Source organism: Pygocentrus nattereri, chromosome 15 (genome assembly GCF_015220715.1).
Source record: "Pygocentrus nattereri isolate fPygNat1 chromosome 15, fPygNat1.pri, whole genome shotgun sequence".
NCBI classification, from domain to species: Eukaryota; Metazoa; Chordata; class Actinopteri; order Characiformes; family Serrasalmidae; genus Pygocentrus; species Pygocentrus nattereri.
In genome coordinates this window covers 24,422,288-24,449,438 of record NC_051225.1, presented here as the reverse complement: position 1 = coordinate 24,449,438, position 27,151 = coordinate 24,422,288, and the positions used below count along the sequence as shown (strand labels likewise).

At 39.6% G+C, this 27,151-nt stretch overlaps 1 protein-coding gene across 1 annotated transcript in view; it reads right to left on the bottom strand.

Moving 5' to 3' along the window:
- The window catches only part of grin3bb (glutamate receptor, ionotropic, N-methyl-D-aspartate 3Bb), a 105,737-nt gene that overhangs the window by 33,447 nt on the left and 45,139 nt on the right, over nucleotides 1–27,151 (bottom strand). Inside the window, exon 2 of the mRNA XM_017714241.2 lies at nucleotides 4,161–4,789. Within this exon, the coding sequence (XP_017569730.1) occupies nucleotides 4,161–4,789 (629 nt within the window). The remainder of the gene's footprint in view (nucleotides 1–4,160; nucleotides 4,790–27,151) is intronic.

Sequence of the window (27,151 nt, the reverse complement as noted above, 5' to 3'; positions counted from 1 at the left end):
TTCAGTTCACTGGGATTATTAAGAAGACCTTAAAAATAAAGTGTTACCTAGTATTCGAATGTTAACTAGCCATACCTGAACCATACATCAAGAAGGTGAAATTAAAAATGATTTTTAAATCAAATAACATGACATTAGTTGAGTAATCGTGATGGCCCTAAGCAATACTGTCATGAAGTGAGATACTGACTGTCTACAAAGACATGAAGTACTCATTGTGCATCCGTCAAAATTGATTTAGAAGAAACGTTTCCAAATGAGAAAGGTCAACGACAGGATGCATTTAAATGTCATGTGTGTGGAAAAGAGTGCTATTATCATTCGTTGAAGCTGCCTGCACCATAAAACTAATCTGTTCTGGAGGGCGATCGAATCAGAAAACGAGTCCTTTTATGACAGTGCAATTGGTCCAAGCACTACTCACGGCTATTGATCTCGTGCAGCAGCTTTGCCCCCCACAATTGTCCAGCACTGTGCAGCTTGGTTTGGGTCTGGCCGGTAGATTTGGCTTTATCCTATTGTGCTGTGCGGCAGGCTGCTCTCGGCATGGATGTGCCGCACAGCGCTCTTACTTATGTTTGCAGGGAGAGTTAGAAAGAGAGAGTGAAACGCTGTGCCATGCTGATCCACACACACAGCAGTGGTGTGGCATGGTGTGCTGCTGTGGGCTCTTTTGATAAGAGTGATCCCTACCTCATGGGAAGGCAGCCGAGTGAAACTCATGAATACAGCTTAAAGCTCCAAAACATGTTTGCATTCCAGCTGAGTGTCTGTTAGCCAGACAAGCAGTTTCACCCAGAATAAAGAGAGCAGCCCTGTTTGTGACCTTAGTGTACCTTCTAATAAGCTAGCTAATGTGTGAACATAAAGCAAGGATAACACGTACAAATATATAGATGTCTGCACAGGTGAAACCAATATTATGTGTAATATTGTCACTGTCAGTACGAAACCTTTTATCTCTGTTTAGGGGTCCAAGCACTGAAGGCACTGGATCGCTATTGTTTTTGCCCAGATTTACATAAATTATTTTTTTACCCTAAAATGATTTTGCATCACACAAACCAAACTGTAAGGCCTACAGAGATGAAACTTGGTCAACAGACAGTAGTCCATCCCATTACTCAGGCACAAAAGATGAGCCAGACTGGCTTGAAGGGGGCGCTACAGCATGGTGTTTTACATTTTGGCTCATAGCTCTTACACTGTGAGGTAAACAGACAAAATTCTAGGTGCTGCTGACAATTCAACAAAAACTACTTCTGCTAACTTGTTCTAGGTTTTTCATTTAATCCTCATGGAACTCCAATCAAATTATTGACAAGAGCCTAAATTCCAATAATTATCAAAAATAAATGACATTTACAGACATGATGGCAGTCACATGCCAATCAATCCTTCTGGATCACAGCATTGTTGACTAAAACAGCTGTAACTTATGAACACGCTGTCTGACTGTAATGAGTCTTTGAGCTAACTTGAACAAGAGATTTTAAGGATGACCTGATTAGTGGAAAATTGTTGCTGCCATCAGACAATCAACTTTCAGCAAGAATTTGACAGGCTTGACATTGGTCAATTATCATAAAACTTGAATGGAGGGGTACATCTATTTAGGAACTGTATTACGCTATGAAGTAAAAAAAAACAAACAATGTTTATAATGTGTAATTCCTTACAATACCCTGCATGTATCTCTCTGCCATGGATTAATAAAAAAAATAAATAAATAATTGGCCAAAATCAAATCTATCATATAATCTCAGATATCGGGCAGCATATTCATAACCGTTTCATGTAATAACTTTCTGGGAGGGAGCTTTTACAGGAATTAAACTCTTTGGACGTCTGGTTCCCATCACCACCACTGTGAACAATTTTGACTCTGGATGTTTATCTAGAATAGTCTTTTACATCAAACCACTCTGATTGACCGTTTTTTAATCTTAATGATTTTGTCGTGCAGAAACATCATTTAAAAATATAGTGAAAGCAGGACTCCTGACAACTGTGCAAGACTTGCCCACAGGAAGGTAAAAACAAAAACAACATCTCCTTAATATCTCTGTAGGTTCTCCTAGACGACAAGATCAGATTAAAAAATAAAGGAGACTTTCCTGCTGTGCAGGTATTTCCCCTGAGCAAAAAAACTCAGTAATCTCACATCTCCTCTTAAGTTTTAGTAGAGATAACAATAAAGTCACACACTGTGCTCAGATTTGCTGAGATAATAACGTGCATCTTTCCCTACAATTGCAAGGGCTCAATATTATAGAGTTAATTTTGTGCCAAAAGTTTCAAAGAAAATAATAAAATCCACAAGGAAAATGTTAACTATCAAAATTCCCAGATTATGTACCAAATATAAATGATGAGAGCTCAATGAAACTAAAGATTACTGTTCATTTTCATTCATTCTGATAAACGTATACTTATTATATTTACATATTTATATTTAATATTTTTCCACTTGCTGATTTTGCTGATACATTTTTTGTCTCAAACAGACTCCATGCTGAGCGTTACGAGCTCTTTTATAATTTCAGCAGTGGCCTGTATCCTCTTTATAATGTCTCTGACTCATGGCAGCACTCAGTACAATGTGTTCCGCTATGCTGCAGGCAGTTCACACAAGTGAAATCAGTTGACCAAAAGACTGCAGGTGACCAAAACTGCCAAAATGAGTAATACACTTATATCAGAATGAGAGAAAATGTGTAGTGATCCTTTTTTAAAAATAAGTTTAGATTTTACTCCCATTGTTTATATTTGCAACATATTTTGGACAACTTGATACTTGTATTTAAAAAAAATGAAATATTTTGCCTGTGGATTTTAGTATTTTATCTAAAACTTCTGCCACAAATTAACTCCATACATTATGAACTCAAACATTTCTCATCCAAGGCTAAGAGCCTTCTCAGTATTGATGCTGTGATTAACTATCACATATTTTTCTCATCTCCTTTTTCTCTTGTTTTTCCTTTTATTTCTTCTAGAGAATGCTGGGGGAGTCATCAATTAGTCTCCGGAGCCATCAGAGAGCAACATTTGAGCAGTACCATTTTTTTGGATGGTAGACCTCTAAAACTGTCACCACCAGATAAAGCTTTCATCTCTGAGAGACAGAAGGTAAAAAAAATCAAGCTCCTCTCTGCATCAGATGTGAAAAATATACAGGTGTTTCCGTCCTTCCTTCCATTGCGAGAAGACAGCTCAATGCTATGGGTCTGAAAGGATGTGTAGTTGTCCAAACCTCAACAGCACTGAACTTGTACTTAGGTTCACTTGGGTGGTGAGAAGCAGAAAATACAACCAACGTCTAAGACCGTGCTTTGCAGATGTGAGAAATATCCCTGCAGATTTCTTTGAAAAACTCAAAAGATTGAAAGCTGTGATAAATGCAGGGTAGATAAATACTGAAAATGTGATATTATGTCTAGTTGAGGCTTCTGTGTGATTTTCTGTTCTTTTTTCCTGGCACTAAAAAATAGTCATTTATATGGAAGTCTCTGACTTTTGCACAGTACTTTATATATATTACATCCACTTCAGTGACAGTACCACATTGACACATTAAAAACAGAACTGAGGTATTAAAAGGTAAGTCTAAAACAAAAAGAACCTAAAGCTCAAATCTCACCAGGCCATTTATTTTCAATTCCCTCAGTGCTACGCTGTTAATCAGAGGTTGTTTTGCAAATCCCATTTGTCTCCCAGGCTAAATGCCAGTGGTTTTGCTTGTTTTCTAAAACAACAGTCAACTCATTGGATATACAGATGACTTACTTTCAGACCCCTTTTTTCTAAAATGAGACATTGTGTTTTTTTTTTTCTTCAAAATGATAATCCTTTCTTTCAATAGTGTTCTTTTTGGTCCTAGTGAGGTGTGGATGAGTACATTATAGACACTGCAAGCCCTGGTTCCTATCAGCTCCATTGTAAAGAAATTTGAATTGGTAAATTCCTTTATAACTAACCATTTAACTTCAAACACTGAATGACTTTGTTTACATCTCAGCAAATGAATTAGGCTGACTGTTTCATAACTCTGTGGATTTCTCCTTCAGTTACCCGTTTCTGGAACTAAATGAAGATGCAGATTGGCAGAATATCTTCTACTCACAATACTTGACCTGATAAAGAACAAAGGTGTTTACCTGGAAATGTACTGCCCGGATGAAGGAAGTTCATGTTTGTTTGGTTTGTCAAAACAGTTGACCATGTTTTGGATGAGGGCCAGATCTGGCCGAACAATAGTGGCTGCGGCAACAGCTCGGCTGACCAGCTGCAGAGCATCGCCAATGTAGTTGTCCAGGGGCTTGCGGTCCACTTCACCATAGGCCAACAGCCCCAGAGGCAGGCCAATGGAATGCAGGGCATCTGGGCTTAAGGGGTATCCCATAATCCAGTGCACGGTAGGTAAAGTGAGGCCCAGGTCGTGGGCACTGCGCAGGACAGAGGAGGCACACTGCGGGTCATCCCCAAAGAGCAGCACAGAGGCCGGGGGAGGCTGGTCCTGGCTGAAGTGCTCTGCTAGGAACTCTGATACGTCCACATTGTCAGGTGTGCTGCGGGAGAGGTTGAGGGTGGCCCGCAAGTGCCATCGAGAGCCGCCATTTCCCGTATGACCATGCAACTCCAGGAGCTCCAGAAGACCAGCTTCCTCCCAGCCCTGGCAGAGCACAGCCATGCCCTCCTCCCAGCCGCTCCGCTGCAGTACGGCCAGCAGCAGTTCAGCCAGTCCTGATGGCGGGATCCGCATTGTCATCTGCAAATGGAATCGGTTCTGTGAAGGCAAAGTCACAACTGTTAATTTATGGTGGGGGTGTCATGATCATTGGACAGTGCTTGCAAACATGCTGATTGTAGATATAATGGTCCAAATCAACTTGTAAAGTCAAAAGGTTTAACCAAATCATAAATATAAGATGCATTCATGTGATCACAGGCTCAGATGCATGCTATATAGCCATCCCTTCTAATTATTGTTTCGGCTAGATCTATTACTAGCAAGTGTATAAAATCAAACACATAGCCATTTAGTCTCTATAGACAAACACCGGCTGTAGAATGAGTCATATTTTTAAACATGGCACTGTCATAAGATCCCACCTTTGCCACAAATCAGTTTCTAATCTGATAGATCTTCCCCAGTCAACTGTAAGTTCCATAACTGTGAAATCGAGCATGCTGTAGACCACACAAAGTCACAGAGCTGGACCACCAGGTGAGAGCAGGACCATCTACTGTTGCATCACTTGCTACAGAGTTCCAAAACCAACATCAGCACTAACTGTCCATCAGGGGTTTCATGAAATGGGTTTCCATGGCCAAGCAGCTGCAAACAAGCCTAAGTCAATATGCATATGCCAAGCATTGGCAAGAGTGGTTTAAAGCAGACTTCCAATGATGAATCATTATATGACAGTCTGATGGATGAATCTGGGTTTGGTAGATGCCAGGAGAATGTACACCCACCAGAATTCATTGTAACAGGAAAGTTTGGTGGAGGAGGGTAAGTGATCTGGGGCTATTTTCAGGGTTTGGGCTAGGCCACTTTGTTCCAATGAAAATAATTGTTTAGACAATGATATGCTCTCAACTCTGTAGCATTATGGACCCGGATTTTCTCTTCTTTTCTTTCTGTAATACTGATTGCTCTGTAAAGCTGCTTTCTGACAACATCTGTATAAATAAAATCTATATAAATAAATTTTGCTTTGCTTTGCTTCCATTGTAGTACCAGTATTTTCCAAAATATCATTGATTTCTATAATAGAGAAATCCAGCTCCAGACCTGGAGCTCCTAGTATGGGCACTACGGTATGACGACACAAACCTCAGAAGTCTTTGTAGGACATTTTAGCCTTCTATTGAGGAGATGAAAATTACACTGGGGGAATGTGTGCCTTCAGATTGAGAAGCTGTGTCAAGAAACTGTGTAGTAGTAGTTCTGACACCATCATCAATCACTGTAGAACCTCTATGTATACCCTGCACATGCAGCAATGTGTATTTCTGCATGATAAAAAAAAAATCATGCTGCATAAATTTGGAAAAATAATATAGTTGTACAGTTATGCAATGTTGAATTTCAACTGTTATGATTAATTCTATTTCATTAAACTCAAGTTCTCAAATTCAAAGAGTTGTGAAATTTAAACATACATCCATCAACTGAACTGCAATTTAGCTGCAAATTCTAGTTTGATTTGAATCTGAATGCTAGGCCTGCTTACTGCTGTTTCACCAAATTTCATATGAATTTCATACTTAAATAAAGCTCTTCAATGCATATATCTTCTTTTTCACTGAATCTGTCAGGCACACTCAAGTTGCAAAGTGTTGCAATAAACCATCTGTTTCAAAGGGACGTGTACAATTACTACTTGCAATCGGATTCAAAAAGGCTGCCGTGTATTCAGCAACCTGCCTGACAAGTTAATTTGGTGGGTCACCGCAGACCAGGCTGTAGTGATTGTAGATGGGATTGCTATTCATGGTCTGTCTCACTGGATTTTCCCAGCCATGTGTAACCCCTATCTGACTTTAGCTGCTCAACGAGTGCTGCTGGGACGTGAACATCTCAATAAAGCCCAGGCTCAGAGTCTTTGATATCTCTCCAACAGATGGATGGTGGAAAACATTCCAATCATATTTATCCAAACTTGATATTCGTGTCCAGATTTCGGATATCAAGGCCCGGCCGATGCCCAAGAGAGTAGCTTAAAAGAGCTTTTCACCGGCGCTCAGAGGGCAGACGCTGTGTTCTGGGAATACATACTGGCATGAGTGCAGTAACAGAAGAAAAAAAATAAAAGCAAACATTCATACTGCGTACACAGATCCAAGTCCTTTGGGGGTAACTGAGGACTCTGAACGCGAGTACCTTCTCTCTGTGGCAGCAGAGGAACCCTTCTTTAGTGCTTAGAAGGGATGAACATACACGCAAAAAGGTGTTTTAGATAGTGAATACAAGTCTGAGAACATTTTTACCAGTATAGACCCACCAAGCATGCTAACACGGCTGACAATGAATGGAACACAGCAGACACAAAGTCATAGGAAAGTCTGTACATCTTTACAAAAGTTATTTCCAGCCATACAAGACCAGGCTCCTATCTCTTTGAATGGGTATACACAGCAATACTCCAAAGTGAAGGTCAAACTGACAGTTTAATAACATATTTGAAATCACTGACAGAAACCTCATAAATTCATACCATTTGGCTCAGTAACACCCAAAAAACATTTGCAGCAAGATATCATATGAAAATTAACGTTCGTAAATACAACCCCAATTCCAGTGAAGTTGGGACGTTGTGTAAAACATAAATAAAAACAGAATACAATGATTTGCAAATCCTTTTCAACCTGTATTCAACTGAATACACTATAAAGACAAGATATTTAATTGTTCAAACGGACAAACTTTGTTTTTTTGCAAATATTCACTCATTTTGAATTTGATGCCTGCAACACTTTCCAAAGAAGTTGGGACAGGGGCATGTTTACCACTGTGTTACATCACCTTTCCTTTTAACAACACTCAATAAGCATTTGGGAACTGAGGGCACTAATTGTTGAAGCTTTGTAGGTGGAATTCTTTCCCATTCTTGCTTGATGTACAACTTCAGTTGCTCAACATTCCGGGGTCTCTGTTGTCGTATTTTGCGCTTCATAATGCGCCACACATTTTCATTGGGAGACAGGTCTGGACTGCAGGCAGGCCAATCTAGTACCCGCACTCTTTTACTACGAAGCCACGCTGTTGCAACATGTGCAGAATGTAGCTTGGCATTGTCTTGCTGAAATAAGCAGGACGTCCCTGAAAGATGCTGCAAATGTTGCTCCAAAACCTGTATGTACCGTTCAGCATTAATGGTGCCTTCACAGATGTGCAAGTTACCCATGCCATGGTCACTAACACAGCCCCACACCATCAGAGATGCTAGCTTTTGAACTTTGCGCTGATAACAATCCGGACTGTCCTTTTAGTCCGATGTCCATGATTTCAAAAACAATTTGAAATGTGGACTCGTCAGACCTCAGGACACTTTTCCACTTTGTGTCAGTCCATCTCAGATGAGCTCAGGCCCAGAGAAGCCGGCGGCATTTCTGGGTGCTGTTATTATATGGATTTCGCTTTGCACAGTTTGCACAATGGTTTTCTGAAGTGTTCCTGAGCCCATGTGGTAATATCCGTTACAGAATGATGTCGGTTTTTAATGCAGTGCTGCCTGAGGGATCGAAGGTCATGGGCATTCAATTTTGGTTTTCTGCCTTGCCGCTTACTTGAAGAGATTTCTCCAGATTCTCTGAATCTTTTGATGATATTATGGACTGTAGATGATGGAATCCCTAAATTCCTTGTAATTGCACATTGAGAAACAATGTTTTTAAACTGTTGGACTGGATGGATGGATGGATGGATGGATGGATGGATGGATGGATGGATGGATGGATGGATGGACAGTATTCTGCCATATAGACCAGCCTTTCTCAGGGACATCCCTGTATGTTTCAGCAGGTCAAAACACAATCTATACATGGCTTCATAGTAAGAGAGCTTAGGTGCTAGACTGGCCTTCAGATCCCTCTTCCAGTTCAGTCTGCAGCAATATTAGCTGCATGTAGCAAGAGTCATATTTTGGCTCCTTAACAACCTTTTTATTCAAAGGATCCAATGACATTCAGAGGAAAAATGTCTGTACAGTACAGTGTACTAGCTTTGGAACACGTCTTGTTCACCACAGGATGGGGCAGTGGCAATTTTCCAAAGCGCCAATCAAACTTCTGTCACAAAGAATCCCAGCTCAGACCCAGAGTTCATAATATGGGCATGATGCCGACAACTGATGCTGTTCTATTCTCCTAGTTGCTCCTAGTTATAATTACAGAACACTGATTTTGTGAAATTATCAGTAATCTATTATCACCCACACATGCCCATGTAATCCACATGATTCAACCATCAACACTGCACAAGCCATCTGTTACCAGCCAAAGCACGGCACAAGTGGCTGCAAGTGACTCGGCCAGTGTATGCTGTGTGACAACGTCCAGCTGAATTAGCGCGCTTCCGATTCAATCAGCTCTTATTTACTGCAGCTGTCTTGCAGATCCACCAGAGGTTTGAGTCTCATCGTCATCGCCATCATTATCAGAAACAAACACTCGCTGCAGCAAGTTTGCTGGAGGAAAACAAACAGATACACTGGAGCAGAAGTATTTGTATTCCCAATGAAGTACACTCCAGCTACAGCAATGATTTAGCCAAAAATCTAAATCACTTGCTTGTTCAGTTTTGACAAATCATCACACACTTGCCTCAAGCCACATTGAGTATTCTCAAACAGACTTGCTGATGTTGTTTCTGACACACTATTATCTGTAGAAATTCAAGCTTCAGTGGCTGTTACTCTACTATCTTTAGCTGTGCAATGTTTTGTCCATTTCTTTAGATAAGGGGGGTGCTGAGAATGGTCCACCACCCAAATAGTACCTGCTCTGTGAGGGTTCATGGGGGTCCTGACCACTGAAGAACAGGGAAAAGGGGGCTAACAAAGTATCAGAGAAACAGACGGACTACAGTCTGTAATTGCAGAACTACAAAGTGCACCTATGTAGTAAGTGGAAACTATATATATATATATATATATGTGTGTGTGTGTGTGTGTGTGTGTGTGTGTGTGTGTGCCATAGTGAGTATTTAAATAAATGATAATATATGTGCTTATATGGGAAAATATTGAAATATATGCACATATGTATATTAAATACATGTACTAGTGTTCAGTTTTAGTATTGTTATTTAACACATGTAAATATATTACAAACTTGACAAATTTGGTAAAACATATGGAAAATATTTACTTTGCATGCAGGTAATGATGCTAATTCTTATATCCTCATTACTTCCTGCCTTATAAAAGATGCTTTATAAAGCTCCTCTTACATGTACATTGCAATACTGTGAGATAGCTTTTTTAATATATATATATATATATATATATATATATATATATATATATATATATATATATATATATATATATACTGCTCAAAAAAATAAAGGGAACACTTAAACAACACAATATAACTCCAAGTAAATCAAACTTCTGTGAAATCAAACTGTCCAATTAGGAAGCAACACTGATTGACAATCAATTTCACAGCTGTTGTGCAAATGGAATAGACAACAGGTGGAAATTATTGGCAATTAGCAAGACACACTCAATAAAGGAGTGGTTCTGCAGGTGGGGACCACAGACCACTTCTCAGTACCTTTCTGCTTTCTGGCTGATGTTTTGGTCACTTTTGAATGTTGGTGGTGCTTTCACACTCGTGGCAACATGAGACGAACTCTACAATCCACACAAGTGGCTCAGGTAGTGCAGCTCATCCAGGATGGCACATCAATGCGAGCTGTGGCAAGAAGGTTTGCTGTATCTGTCAGCGTAGTGTCCAGAGGCTCGAGGCGCTACCAGGAGACAGGCCAGTACACCAGGAGACGTGGAGGAGGCCGTAGGAAGGCAACAACCCAGCAGCACTGCCAAAGCCCTGCAAAATGACCTCCACCAGGCCACAAATGTGCATGTGTCTGCACAAACGGTTAGAAACTGACTCCATGAGGATGGTATGAGGGCCCGACTTCCACAGATAGGGGTTGTGCTCACAGCCCAACACCGTGCAGGACACTTGGCATTTGCCAGAGAACACCAGGATTGGCAAATTCGCTACTGGCGCCCTGTGCTCTTCACAGATGAAAGCAGGTTCACACTGAGCACATGTGACAGACGTGACAGAGTCTGGAGACGCCATGGAGAGTGATCTGCTGCCTGCAACATCCTTCAGCATGACCGGTTTGGCCGCACAGCCCTCCATGTGCTCGCCAGAGGTAGCCTGACTGCCATTAGGTACCGACCCCTTGTGAGACCATATGCTGGTGTGGTTGGCTCTGGGTTCCTCCTAATGCAGGACAATACTAGACCTCATGTGGCTGGACTGTGTCAGCAGTTCCTGCAAGATGAAGGCATTGAAGCTATGGATTGGCCCACTCGTTCCCCAGACCTAAATCCAATTGAGCACATCTGGGACATCATGTCTCGCTCCATCCACCAACGCCATGTTGCACCACAGACTGTCCAGGAGTTGGCGGATGCTTTAGTCCAGATCTGGGAGGAGATCCCTCAGGAGACCATCCGCCACCTCATTAGGAGCATGCCCAGGCGTTGTAGGGAGGTCATACAGGCACGTGGAGGCCACACACAATACTGAGCCTTATATTGACTTATTTTAAGGACATTACATCAAAGTTGGATCAGCCTGTAGTGTTTTTCCACTTTAATTTTGTGTGTGACAAAATCCAGGCCTCCATTGGTTAATAAATTTAATTTCCATTGATGAATTTTGTGTGATTTAGCTGTCCGCACATTATATATATATATATATATATATATATATATATATATAATATAATGTATTTCCACTCACTTTCCATCTGTGTAAATGTGATGTGACAATAAACGTGATTTGATTATCGCCAATTTTCACCAGAGAGCCACTGACATGGTTGCATGACGCTGTTGGTTGCTCAAATCTCCAACATGTAAATATAGCATTAACTTGCTGTACTGATTCTCCCGATAACAAGAGCTAACCTGAGTTGTTTTAATTACTACAGACTACTTATTTAGCTAGTAGTACTAGAGCAGGTGTCACCAACACGGTGCCCGCGGGCGCCAGGTCGCCCGCAAGGACCATATGAGTCGCCCGCAGATCTGTTCTACAAATTGCACAACTCACTAGTGAGCTGAATCTAAAATCTAATTTGATTCTGTTGCTATTCGTTTTAACCACACTTGTGGTGTGATCCGATATATATATATCGTATCGTAAAATATCTTAAAATTATGTTCATTATACATGAAGTTTAGATAAGTTGAGGTTAACTCTTAGTTTTTGTCTAGAGTAGTTCAAAGGTCAGTATTCTGCGCACAGACAAAACCAGTGATCGCGGAGAGTAAACTACATGGCAGAAAAAAAGAGAAAAAACTTATCACTTTCATAACGAATGGGAGGTAGAGTTAGTCTTTACGACTGTTAAAGAAACCTGCGTGTGTCTCATTTGCGGGGCGGCTGTGGCGATACCAAACCGGCACAATGTCGAGAGACACTTCACTACCTGTCACAAAAGCTACAATGCTATCTATCCACCTGGAAGCGCACTAAGGACAGAGAAAGTCTGTGAGCTAAAGGCAGCTTTGGTTACACAACAGTCTTTTTTCACGAGGCCGAAAAAAAAAAAATCACAAAAAGCAACCGAAGCCTCGTTCAGAGCTCCACATTTTCTGGTCAAGAAGAAGACGGCATTTTCAGATGTAGAAGTCATCAAAGAAGTAGCGTTAATAATTGCTAACACTGTATTGAAAGAAGAGAAAAATGGAACCGATCTAATCTCCACTATCTCCGACATCCAACTGGGGGTGATGACATGTAGTGATGTAAGTGATCATCAGAAAATGTAAAAATGGCTGAGATTAATAGAGATAAAGTGCTGAATATTGATATCTGTTTTCCACCTTGTTGTCATTGTTGATAATTATTGTGAGAAATCATTAATTAATCTGATCAGTGTCTTCACATAGATGAGTATCATTAAACATTATTAATAATATATAACTAAAGGCAAACTGAGCAATTTTTTTTAAGAAGAGCACATCAAACTGGCAGCCCTTCGTATAACTCGGTAACCATAAAGTAGCTCTCAGTTTCAAAAAGGTTGGTGACCCCTGTACTAGAGCATAGTAATATTTGACTGTGGTGAAGAAAAAGATGTGAAACTGGGAAAAAGCAATGAAAACATCACAATGTTTCACCATTCAATATCACAAATTCCTGGAAGGTCTGTTGTTAGCTACATTAGCCTCACAGCTCCAGTGTGAAACTAGAAAAGTAAACTTCAGACACCGCATTTTTCTTAACTGATCAAATACATTTGGTTTAAAACTGTCTAAAATAGATTTTTGGACAAACCATCAATTTTGAAATTGATGGTTTTCCCCAAATGCGCAAAAGCTTATCAGCAAGATAGTAGGCTACGCATGCAGTGTAGCCAACCAGTCCACACAGGACAGCCCAGGCACGGAATGCGTTCCTGTCCAGGAAATTCAGTAATCATTTCACGTTCATAGAGGACTAAAGAGATTGCAGCATTATTAGTTCAGAGCAACCACTGCTTGCAAGGAAAAAAGCTGCCTTCTGCATCCAGAGACTTCTAACTTAAATAAACGCCTTTAGGTAAGTTTTATTCTTGTCCAGCTAAGTTGAACACTTGCTGGTGAAAATGCCAACCTAGCAAGCCACGTACTTATGGTGCCTTCATATCGTGCCAGAAATATCTTATATACAAGATGGATGCACATGAACAGCACAATGTCATGTCATATTTGACAACAATTGTGTAACTAGTGGGAAACTCAATGAGTTACTAGTGGGAGTTACTAGTGGGAAACTCAATGAGCCCCAGGTTTCCGAGCCAACAAAAAAACAGGCACTGTTAAACTGGCCGTATTTCAGTTATTCATCAGCCAATTAAGCTAATGCTGCAGGCTGAAACATGGAAATACAGACATAATGTATATACACAGACAAATAAAGTAAACCAAAAACATTATTTTCACTTATTTGCAACCAAAACCACTTGAACACAAACAAAATCATACTTACTATGTCCGAAGTCACAATTAGTAACTTCCGAGGAGAGATTGAATCTGACTTGCTAGCTGACTGCAGATCAACCTGTTAGCATTGTCAGCATAGTAGCTAGCTAGCTTGCTAAGCAGGTCAAGCTAACAAACAAACCACTGAGTGGAGACCAGCCCGTTTACAACATGCATAAACAGTACTATATTACTGGCAAATTGTTACTATCCAATAACTTATGTACCTACATAAATGTCTGGAAACTTAAATAAACATTTGAGATCCACAACCTTCTGGTATGCAAGCTAGCATCCCTGTTCTTAGCAGCCTTGTAGTTCAACAGTCATTTTTTGAAATATATAATATTCTTTATTATATGCTGTTGTCATAACATTCAGTTTTGCCAGACAAAACATCATACTGATTTTGCGTATTCATATCCTTATAGATTGAATCTACAGCAAGTGTTAATATACATTTAGGCCCAATCCCATTTCACCCCTCGCCCCTACCACTTAGCCCTTAGCCCTGTTTTGCATGTTCACGTCTAGGGTTGGGGTGTCCCAAATTCTGTTGAGATAGAGGGGTAGGGTGAAGTGTTAGGGCTACATGGCCCTCCGAACGGAGGTTTTTGAGAGGCAACACTCCAAACGGAGTTTTATCAGAAAAAAAGAAAAACCGGCAAGATGGCTGCGCGAGCGACCAAAGAAACCCACAAATTTAAGTATTTTCTCCATTAAAAATATGATGGAGAGCTACCTTCCTGCAAAGCCTAGTTCCAACCACAACTCCCACACCTGCTACAGCTAATCAACCTCTTCTCAAGTCCCTGACTGGCTGAATCAGATCCATTAGAGTTAAGTGAGTGGTGCAGCAGCTTATTGAATACAGGTTGAAACTAATCTCTGCAGGGAGGTAGCCCTCCAGGAGCAGGGTTGGAGACCACTGGTTTAGACACATGACAAATGAACATGTGATGTCTCATTATCAGTGAAACTAACCATGGATTGAGGGCTGCCTGCATGATGAAGGTTCACGTTTAATATTTCAACATGATACTGATGTTCACCACATGCACTCTGATAATTTGGCATCTGTTGTGAGTATTTCACGTGGCTTGAGAGCAAGCAGATCAAAAATACACGTGCTGGAGAGTCCATCAGTCATATTAATTAGAAGAGGAAAAGGCATGCAGGAGATGCAGGTTTTATCTGGTGGACGGGACCATCTTTATATACCCAGAACTCCTTCACAGTCCCTCATAAAGAATATGTTCAGTTTCAGAACAAAACAGCAACATCAAATAATACTATACTCTAGACTCAAAAAGTATTTAGACATTTGTGCCATACTTAAAAATGTATTTAGGTCATTGTGTTTGATGACAAAGGTCAAAAGAAGTGGCAATTTTCTTTTAAAAAGACAATTTCAAGACTAATTTTTGGACAATGCATTCTTCAAAGAGGTGGCTGGTGTTTTTCAGATCATTATCTTTCAAGCAATTTATATTTAGATTTCTGCAGGTTTGCAACAAAGCTGCCTTTTACACTTCTGAGTTCATGATCCAATCAATGAACATATGCTCACTGACACCAGTGTAAGAAAAACAGCCCCAGACTTTTGTTTCCACCTCTGAGCTTTTCTTAAGCAACAGAACATGAGAGGAAATGTATTGCCAAGAATAACATCATGGCTGATTTGATCTCAGCTGTTAAGTCATTCATGATAACACATAACTAAGTAGAAGAGTTCTACAAAAAAGCAAAGCAAAGAAGCCCCAAACATTGTACCAAATGTGAAAGCAGGGAAGCTCCAAACATCGTACCAAACATGAATTAATACTTGCAAGTCCTTCTGCTAGAAAGTGGTAGCTTTTGACACTACAAATACTATAGCCATAACATTCAAGCTAATTTCAGAATGTTTAGGGAAGAAGCTTATTTATGAGTTCCATGTTGGTTTTTGCTGGTCTGGTGCATCGAAAACACAGCAAATGCTGGTTTTGCTAGTCTATGTTGTTTTTTCTAGCAGCTTGGTGAAAGATTTAAAAGCTGATGTCTAAAATTTGATGGTCTTTGTTATATGTTCATTTTTGTCCACAATGGAGGAGCAGGCTTAGTTTTAAAAGCTAAGGCACACATACATCACAGCATAGACATGGACGAGAAAATAGCTCAAGGCCATTTCTGCATTGCTTTTGGAACACCAGAAACAATCCTCAGCCAAAGTGGATGGAGATGCATGCTTCAGACAGACAGACTTACTCCTTGAGCGGTTTGCTATGGAGGAAGTTCACACTATTCCTTGGTGGTAAGTATGTATTTGTGGCTTCATTGTTGTGTGCTGTGGATAACGGGTGTTCTTCTGCAAGTGTGCCAACACACCGTTCACCTTGAATATAAATCCAAGAACTCTTCTTTCTTCAATTGTGACTGTCATTTCTTTTTATGTCACTTTTATTCTGATTGCATCATCTCAACTGGGAACGACAGAGGCCACATACAGCTTTTGATAATGCATCATTATTTGCCCAGTGTTATCTTCTAAAGCTAGCATATGGAACAGTTTTTCTCTCGCAAGTGCTAATGTTTATTTTTACCATGGTATATATTTTCTGTAAACATGACACACATCTGTATTGTTATGATCCCTGTCCGTATCTTTTGTGTGCCTTGTGCTGGCATTCTGTGCGTTTTCCCTGTTGTGTCGCGTTCCCCTTATGTGCAGGTGCATGATTGGCCACACACTGACGCACTGATGGTGGCCAAGCCACCATCTCGCAAGACATTCAGGGCTCTCTGCTCTTTGACGTGTCCTGGAGGTACACCTGTCCAGACCAGCCCTCTTTGCTTCGCTTCACTGTGTTTATCAAGTTCATGTGAGCTTTGTTACGTTCTGTGAAGCTCTCTGTAAAGATCTGGAATGTAGGGGATGTGTGCCATTTTGTTTCGGTTTCTGTTTCTCCTGGTTTTACAGCAGGGAGACAGGTAAGCCCTTTGTAATTTTGTTTAGTTTTATTTTCAGGTTTAGTTAGTTAGGTTTGTAATCATTAGTTGTTTAGTTTGTTATTCTGGCATATGCTCATCCCTGAAGCCAGCAACCCAACTTGTGTTTGAGCTCTTGAAGTAAATAAACCTGCCATTTTCCAGTTTTCTTGGTGTCCGGTGTTTGGTCTGGCAGCAGGTCTGGGGAGAGAGGCCACTCAAAATTTTCTGTAACAGGCTGACTTAGACTGGGTTGAAACAGAACTCGTGGCTCGTCTGGGATCAGTAGTCTTTAATTGAAGTTTTTTGGAGGGACTTTTTAGCCATAATAACCCCTTAAAATCCCAGGCTTATCATTCAGTGACTAAAGGGACTTCAATGTTAACTGGCTGAGCTTTTCTTAGGCTATAGATGTGTCTCATAAAACTTTGGGCTCACCGATGGAACCTGGCCATTTAAGGGGTTAACTTGTGTCTGTGAGCTAAAGGCACTACTGTTGTCCATTGGGCAATGCTTAAGAGGCCATCATCGCCCCCTACTTTGAGCTCCACCCTTACAAAGCATTGGATTGGTTTCTAAATTTCACCCTCAGTTTATTTCCTTCCTAATAGGTCTACATTTCCACCAACATTTAGCCCAAAATTTTGATACAAGATCATGTCTGGCTCTACTTCAACTCAGCATAGTGCTCAGCAGGATGTTTTCAATATTTTGCTTTATGCTAACTCCAAATGACTCTGCCTTCCTCAGAGTGGTTGAAAAGGATGGAATCTGTTAGGTTGCTGGGTGCATAAAAAGTACTTGAGCCCAACAGCTCTGCAGGCAATTTAGTATGAGACCCATTAAAATGGAACAACAGAGTGACAAGTGCACATTTAAACTCAAGTCAGCAGATTTTTACACAAATTTAGTGAAATTCGGTTCAGTTTGAACAGCCAAGACAAACTAAGGGCGAAAAAACAACATCAAATGCATATTCTTGTTACTCCAGTTACTTCAGTTACTGAGCATAAATGAGTAAGGCCAGTCCTTTTCTAACATGTTCTAGCATACATCTACTATAAAAAGGAGTTTTATGATGTTGTGTGATCATGTTATTCACCATTATTGCCATGTTATGGTATACGTCGTTTAACCAAGTGCGAGGATTCCTACATACAAGCTTTAAATGCAAAAAGAAATCCCTTCCAGCAGAGAAAATAGCACCAGGCAACTGTAATCTTGTTAGCTTCATGTCTTAAGTTGATTCTACATTCATGACACACATTGGCGTGACAAAAGCCTTTTCCACTGAGCACTAGATCCACCAGCACATGAAACCTGCTCTGGTTTGTCCTGTGTAAGATGGTCAAAAATAGCCAGAAGGAACACAGTTTAAAATAAGTTTGCATATTATGAAGAGAGCTAATTATTCTAGATAAGGCCTCCAGACCTAGACAAGTATGCAGCCACTGTGAAATGAGACAATAATGAAAAAGGATGAACAGATCTTTTCTGTATACGTCTTGACTCTGCATGAAAAAATGATGGATTTGATACAATCCATATTTAAAAGGTGTGTGTCATCCCACCATATGCTTTAGTTTTATCACCTGCCACTTCACAAGCTAGTGTTGTCCATGGAATGCTAATCACCTTGCATCACCAACATCAGTGTACATCACAGTTGCCCTGCTTGTGGAAGACGTGCGCACATTTTGATTTGTGTCATTTTTTCTCATGTCAGCGGCAGATCAATGGATGAGCACTCTTCTGCCAATTTAATTTTCCTCCCTCTTCATCTATCATGGGCCACGGCTTAAGTGCTCACGACACCTCAAAGACGTCACAAAAAATGACAGGCAAACGTGTACAGCTCATCTAGAGCGTATGGAGTGCAGCACACTAGTTGACAAAGAGACCAAATACATTAATCTGCAGTACCAGTCAAATGTTTGGACATCTATAATTTTACAAAACCCAATTTCAAACATTTGGGCCTACCGGGACAATAGAAAAAATGTTAATAAAAATCAGACTTTGCAAATCCTTTGTGACGTTTTTGACCCATTCTTGTTTGATACAACAATGCTGCTCAACAGTGCGAGATCTTGTATACTGCACCTCATAATGTGCTACACCCTTCCAATGGCAGAAAATCTAGCACCTGCGCTCTCTTACTACAAAGCCAAGCTGTTGTAACACATTTTATTGCTTGGCCTGTCTTGCTGAAACAAGCAGGGTCATCTCTGAGAAAGACATCATCTAGACGTTAACATATTTTGCTTAAAAAAAAAAAAGCGCATGGACCTCAGCATTAATAATGCGCAAGTCACTCACACCCCTACACAATGATAGACTGGCTTTTGAACTTTGCTTTGGTAATAATTCAAATGATGCTTTTTCTCTTTGGCCTAGAGTACAGAATATCTATGATTTCCAAAAACATTGTGAAAGGTGGACATGTTAGCCTACAGTGCAAGTTTTCACTTAGCATCAGTGCATCTCAGATGAGCCAAGAGAAATCAGCGTTGTTTTAGTATGTTGTTCATATATGGCTTTCATTTTGCGTAGTGGAGTTTTATATGTATTTGTGGATAAAATGACAAATTGTTTGCGTATTTAATTTGACGTATTTAAACTGTTGAAGTATTTCAAACTTATGGTTTTATTCAGTTGAGAAGCATTTCTGTGTTTAATGCAGTGCCATCTGTAGGACTTGATGGTCGTTTTAATATTAGCACACTTTAATATTGTACACTACGCAACCCCTGGTTCCTACCACCACCACTGTAAAGAAACCAGAGTCAACAAGTTTCCCCACAATGAACCAATTTCACATCAGACCACTCAGAATGACTTTCAGTTCGAAGACTGAATTATGTAGAATTTAAGGGAATGTTATCAGGTATGCCTCAATGTTTTTTTTACTTTTGACTGGTACTGCAGGCTTGTCCAGTGAATTTAATTCCAGTTTTAGTCCTGATCATAGGTTGGATCATTATTTAAGCCCTGTTCTAGCACCTGCTCTTGCTCCTCTGAGCTCTCAACTGATTGCTCCAGTGACTTAGCGCCCTTGGGTCTGCAGGGCCATCCACAACTGATCGAATTCCTCTCATCTCTGTGTGGCACTGGCTCTGCTGAGATCAAGCATGAGAAAAGCTTTACTGCCGGAGGCGAATGAAATATTGATCAGAGTCCATATTTGTCCTTTGTCCTCCACTTGCGGAGGCGTGTTCATCTGTGCATCTCATTTGTATCGTTCAGAGAAACATGCTTATTAAAGCCGCCTTGACTGACAGCCTGAGACGTGAACGTTTTGGCCAATTACCATAATTAATTACTTTTTTAAAGCCTTTTTTATTTCATACAGTGTGCTCCATCTTGAAGGTACACAATACAGTAGTGACTGGACCTCATCTTATCTGAAGTTTTCAGACAGGCAACAAATTGCATGCTTTGTCCCGCGTGATTGAACACCATCCATGGTAGTGCAAGCGTAACATGCTTCATGTGTTCTGTGAGCATGTGCTTGAGGAACTGGGCCAAATGAAGGCACTGAAGGAGCTCTGGAACCTACTGAAAAGAACAGACTAATCAAATTTACACTGTGTACCCATTCACGAGATGAGAGAGAAACAGTTCAACAAAGGTTGCAATTGTGAAACGGGAATGGTTTTTTCATGCATCTCGGATATCAAATAATGGCAAGAAGAGAGATAAACGAGAAGACAATTAAGAAAATGTGAAAGGATGAGAAATTACACGCAGTCTCCTCAGCTTAATGTACAGCAAGGCACAGTAATGCTTAAAGTGGCGCTTTAATTTCTGTGAAAAATTTAGGATTTAAAGGATTTATCCAAATTTTTTCATTCATTTCATTCACCTTTCAAAAGGGTCCCAGAGAATGAGTGTTTCATAATTTCCTTTTTTTTTGTTTTTTTTTTTTCATTTTGCTGTGGAGGTGTGACCGTCAACATATGGCGTATTTATGACCACCTAGCCTACCTGACGACAGCCTGTCGTCAGCTTAGAATTTGTGTTGTTCACAGATATCACTTTCAAAATTGCAAAACTCGTATGTAGGTCAAGTAACTTTCCTATCTTGTCATTGCTTTGGAATACCTTTGACTGCTGAATGCTAAAATCATAAGATATTTTGAAATCTGGAACAGACCAAAGGCAGAACTTTTTAATCCTGAGAGCTCTCTTAAGTTTAGAATTATAAGGTTGTATCTGCAAATAAACCCAAACGTGTATAGAAACGTTTCTAATAAGAAATCTAATAAATACATAAAATACATGAAATGTACTTAAATCCAAAGGCAACTGTTTTAGTGACACACAGTGTAGGCTGGTGTTCATTTAAATGAATGAATGAAAATATTCATTTTATTTTCAGATAATTTTCATGAATCATGTCCATATCATAAACATGATCATTAAAATACAACCAAATGGGAATATTGAGAAATAAGCACCAGAACAGGTTGGTTTCATAGGACAGATTAATTGTTCTTCATCATTATTGTCATGATTGGCCCCTCCCAGTCCTGTACGTGTTTGTTTTGGTTTAGTCCACGTGCTTCTTTGTTTTGGTATCCGTAGTCCTGCCCCTTGTTTTGTGACTCCGCCCCTGATTGTTTTCACCTGTCCCTCATCTTCCCGGTGTTGTATTTAAGCCCTGTGTTGTTTTCGCTGGTCTTTGTTTACTTTGTTTGATGTATGTTGGTTGTGTTGGTGTTATCTGCTGTGTTGTTTGACCTCACTTATTGCTTATTGTTTGTCTGTCATGTCTGCCCGCCATTCAATCCGTGTTGGCTCTATGACCCTGGACTGTCTCAACCCTGATTTTGGATTTGCCCTTAATAAATCTCGCTTATCTCAGCACGTGCGGCTGCCTCCTCGCTCCCTGTTACAATTATGAGAATTTAAAACTATGGGGAAATGTATATGAGAAAAGCCTTATGATGATAAGATAAGTGTACTACATAATTTAAGGAGGAAAAAAAGCAGTATGAAAAAAAACAGGCCTCAGCATGTTAGTGTCAGCTAATGTCATGTGAGCTTTTAGTTAGGTCGTTAGTTCTTTGTTCTGTAGAGATGATAAATTAGCTAGCTGGCTACAAAACTACCAAACTTAGAGAACATTAGCAATCGCTCACCAAATCACTTGATCAAGGGTAGATTTTAAATTAGTTGGTCAGTTGAAAGTATTCCTATCCTTTTATTACCTTTTTGCTACAATGATTTCATACTAAACCATTAAAAATGCCTAAAGGCTCATTTAAATATCATACCCAAGCTACTAACGGATGTGGGTCAGTTATTCAAGTGAACTCACACTAGTAAACCACACAATTTTTAAACAGTCAGCTAGCCAGACAGTTAACTCAAATGGAAATCTGATATATGGCCATATTTGTAAGTTTTAGGCATATGTTACAAAGTATATTTATTGGACATATATGCTTAATATATGGATCTTACATATATGTCTGATAAGTGGGTAAACACATGAAACATATCGCTGTTGTCAGAACAAAATCTTCTATTTCCAGAACGGTAACTTTACAGGAGAAGGAAAAAACCTACTTTACCTTTAATGTAAGTCAATGGAAGCAGATACTTTTTTGGGGCTTTTTCTTTTAGTCCAGTGGTCATGAAATTTTCACACAATGTAAAGAGCAACAGGTGTTTTTGAAATATGCCAAAAACGGAAAAACATCAAAAATGGAGGTTTTGTTCCAACAACAGCGATATGCCTAATACAACAGTGACAACAGAGATATGTGTTATACAAACATGGAAAGTTTTGAAGCAAAAAATCTAAATTAAATACTCAAGATGTATGCACACAATGAAAAATAAAACCTTTATATAACATTATATAACATTACAACATTATATAACATTAACATTATAAAATTATTAAGCTAGTATACTTGAGCAATATATGCCTTTGATATACGAATGTTTTCTATCATATATTTTGCATATCTTCAAAATAATAACTTTACAGGTGAAGGAAAAAAACATACTTCACTTTCAATGTAAGTTAATGGAACCAGACTTTTTTCCCATGTCATTTTGGGTAATTTCTTTAGGCAAGTCATCATAAAGTAACAGATACTTTCAAATTATGTCAAAAACTGAAAAATGCCAAAAATAGAGATACAAGGATTTCTTCAGCAGGATTTCAGCAAGGATTTTCTCGACAGCAACGATATGCTGATAGACAGCTGAACTATATGTTCCATATTTAAAAATGGCTGATTTCTAAAAAGTTGGTATATATGTCACATATATATAAGTTGGATATATAAGAGAAATCCATAATCCATCACAAATAGCTCAACTCGTTTGCACTGGAGTCCTTGCAGTTACTGAATAATAAGCATTAGTATGTAATAAGCCTGGGATTTTAAGGGGTTTATGTCCCAACATTTTTGAGTTGAATTTGTAGAATGTAAATTACAAAAATAATAGTCACATTTATTTTACATACATTTTCATTTATTTTAATGTTTGTTACTGCTATTATAGAAATATTGTAGTAAGATTATATTATGATATGAAAGTAAAATACTGTATGTCAGAATATCTAGTTGAACTAGTTAAACTGTAAAGTGTAAAGTGAAAGCTGTAAAACAGTAAAAGTCAGCATTTCTTAAAAATCAAATGGCTTTTTTTTTTCAAATGAATGTTTACCATCACTGAGAAAACATATTTTTACGGTTAATTAATGGGCTTTGTCTGGCAACCCTGCTGCCAAGCCTTTACCATTTTTACATATATATTATACAGTTTATAAATATTAAATATAATAAATATTATAAATAAAGTTTGCTACTGGGGTACAATTTTAGGGTAAGAAGAGATAATACTACACAAACTGCTCTTCATTATGGAGGATGATGGCCACCCACTGCACACCATCATCATGGACAGGAGGAGCATGTTTAGTGGCAGGTTGCTATCACAGAGCTGCTCAACTGACAGATTCAGGAGGTACTTTGTCCCCAGAGCCATCAGGCTCTTCAACTCTTCCCAGGGGGACCAGCAGAGAAGAGGGGGGAGAGAGGAGGACTGAATCTGAATCTCATACTTATCCTGTGTTTATCTATTCATCTGCACATATAGACAGCGTGCTGCACATTTTGCACTTTCTGCATACCTCATTGCACATCTTGCACATCTGGACACTAGACACTTTATTTGGTACAATACACGCACATATTTATTTATTCATTCTGCGGTCATTATATGCCGTCACCTGTACATTTTTGTACAGTCATTATTACATTGCATCTCTCATCTCAGGTTATAGATATAACAGACTGTTGTATTTTTTCTATTTGTATATATGCCTGTAGAAAGGATCAGGTTTATTTATTCTTGTTATATGTCTATACCCGTTTACGGTTATTGTATAGTGTGGTGTTCCTATTACTGGCTGCTAAATTTCCTTCGGGATCAATAAAGTATCTGTCTGTCTGTCTGTCTGTCCATCCATCCATCCATCCATCCATCCATCCATCCATCCATCCATCCATCTATCTATCTATCTATCTACTGCACTGAGCCTTTAAAACTTCTCCAGTAATCAAATCTGCCCAATATTATACCCAAGGATAATAACATCTAAACAGGAAATGTGTTTCATAAGCCAAGGCTACATGACGCAACTGGCCAAAGAAGTGAATAGTTTTCAGAATCATTTGACGCTGCAGTGTATAAAATAGCGAATGTAGTGAATCAGCAAGGCTTTCTCTTACATCGACACAGAGGTCAAAACAGGAGACCAAACAACTTCTGAGCAACTCCGGAGCTTGCAGCAAAGATTCTGACCCATGAATGTGACAAAAGCATCAATGCGTGAAAAGACTGCCACTGTGATCTCACACAAGCGCAGACCGTATTCACATGTCAGTTAATAACGTCACCTTCAGTGGGCAGAAATATCATGCTGGTCACTGCTTCACAATCAAGTAACCACCAAGGCCATTGTGCGGACAATAAACACAGTCAGATCTAATCCCGCACTGACAGGCTTCAACTGATCGGCTGTATGGTTTGCTTAATGGAAAGACTCCCATTTGGAACAATTTATCCCAACATAGGCAATCAGTCTCACTGTTGGAGGCAGCAATGGCTGCTTCGGTGCTCCTCATCAGGATCCAGAACACATTGGAGCCGGATCGTTTATGCTTCAATCGCAGGGCCACTGATGTCATATGCTCAAGTGTGCTTCAAGGGACCACTGCTTCGGCGCCCTTGAAAAAGGAAAAGGCACTTCACCCCAAGCTGTGGAAGGGATGTTGCAATATAGCAATCTTATAAAGAATGACAGCAGTGGAAAAGAGCAAGCAGTGTACCATGGGGACATATATTTCCCAGTGGGAAAATATAAAGATATTAAAAATCCATTGCATTATCCTTAATTAAACCCAATATCTCGTTGGTGATACAGTCCCAAGTCAGTTTTTCTCAACAGCTTAAATACATTTGAAGAAACTGGTGGTGACACTGAGTGCATTTACTTGCTGTCACGATTGACCCCTCCCAGTCCTGTCCGTGTGTTCGTGTTGTTTTGGCTTAGCCCATGTGCGTTTGCTTTGGTTTCCTAGTCCGGGCCCTTGTTTTGGTTACTCCGCCCCTGATTGTCTCCACCTGTGTTTCCACCTGTCCATCGTTCACCCTTATGTATTTAAGCCCTGTGTTTTCCCCTGTCTGGTTACTGGTCTTTGTTTGAATTGTCTGAACTGTCTGAAATGTTGGACGTATTGTATTCTCATGGTGTTTGATTCAGTGTTCATTTCGTCATGACTGTCCCTCCTGCTCTCTGTGTCGGATATTTGACCCTGAACTAGCTTGACTATGACCCTGGATTTGCCCTTAATAAGCGTTGCTTACCTCAGCACATGCGTCCGCCTCCTCACTCCCAACTGTTACACGTGCACTCAATAATCTGATCATAATCTGAGGTCTGTAGGTCTGATTATTCAAATGCTCATGTACACAGCATACTCTGATTTCTTAGTTTGGAGTAAATATTGCTCAATAATCAGATTTCACAGTGCATGTAAACTCTTACTCTGATTTCTTTCAGATTTCTTAGTCTGAGCATGTGCGAAAACAGGCCATGGTACCGAAAATAAGTAAGTAGCGTTGCCGCGAGACGGCAGTAATACACTTTTGGAGCGATGCTGAAAACAAGTGTATACTTGACAAAATTCTGGAATTTTCTTCATCTTCTAGATCAGGGGTATTTAATTAAAATTCAAAGTCCAGTTAGAGATCATTTCTTCAAGCAAAGGTCCGGAACATCATAATGTCTAACTTACATCATGATTCAGTGCCATATACTGTTTAATGAAGTAGCCTAGTAGGTTTAGCAACATCTTATGCAGTTAATAACTGAACATCAAATCAAATAAAGTACAGTCCAGTCATATTTCAACAACATTTATTGCCAATTTTCTCTTTTTAGAGCACATCATAACTTCTCTCTGACTCACTTTCTTCTCTGAAACCTTGTCCCTCCGCTGTGTGTGCATCACTCACCCAAGTCTCAGTGCTCATTGTAATGCACAGATCTGATTGGCTGAGCAGCGTCGTGTATGATATTTACAACACATGTAATTGGTGTGTGAGTTTCCCGGGCTGCTAAAGTCGTACTGTAAAGGCTAGAAAAGCTACGCTGAGTAAAATAGTAAAACCCTGTAGAAATAATTAAATAATTGTCTATAGTTTATCGGTTATATATATATCGGTCTGCATTGGACAGTGTCTGGGTGCGCCAATTATTAAACTCTTTTTATTTTTGGGTAAAATGGCACAATGTTTTAAAAAATGCTTACATTTCATTTATGTCTTTTTTGTGTGAGTTTACTGGTCGGTTGCAAAGCAGAAATCCATTACCGCCTGCTCCATATAGACCTGGAGTTTCACATTATCACATTACCCGAGTGCATGTAAATGCCTTGATCAGATTACTGACAAAATCTGATTTTCTGCAGTTATGGATTATTAAGTGTATGTAACTCAATGTCTCCTTTTACAAATGTGTTAACACCTACTCATTGCTTTCACTCATTCTTCACATACAACTGTTTCCAAAACACAACTCTCACAGAAAAACGCAAAAGTTAATTGGGTAACTGTTTAAAACATACGTAGTGACAGCTGACAGAAAATATTTCATTTCTCATCTCAAATATCTACCCTCAGAACCTGTCTGAACTACATAAGGCACAGTTGTAAACAATCATCTGTCATCAGCTGCTGTAAGTAGGGCTGCTCAATAAATCGTATTCTTCTCATTATTGCAATGAGTTTCTATGATAAACACTTCAAATGACCTCATACACACAGCACCAGAAAGACACCCTTACATTGCCTAATGAGTGTGCCTGTGCGCTAGGATTGAACACTGCTCTCCCACATGGGGGATGAGCAACTAAACGACATATAAA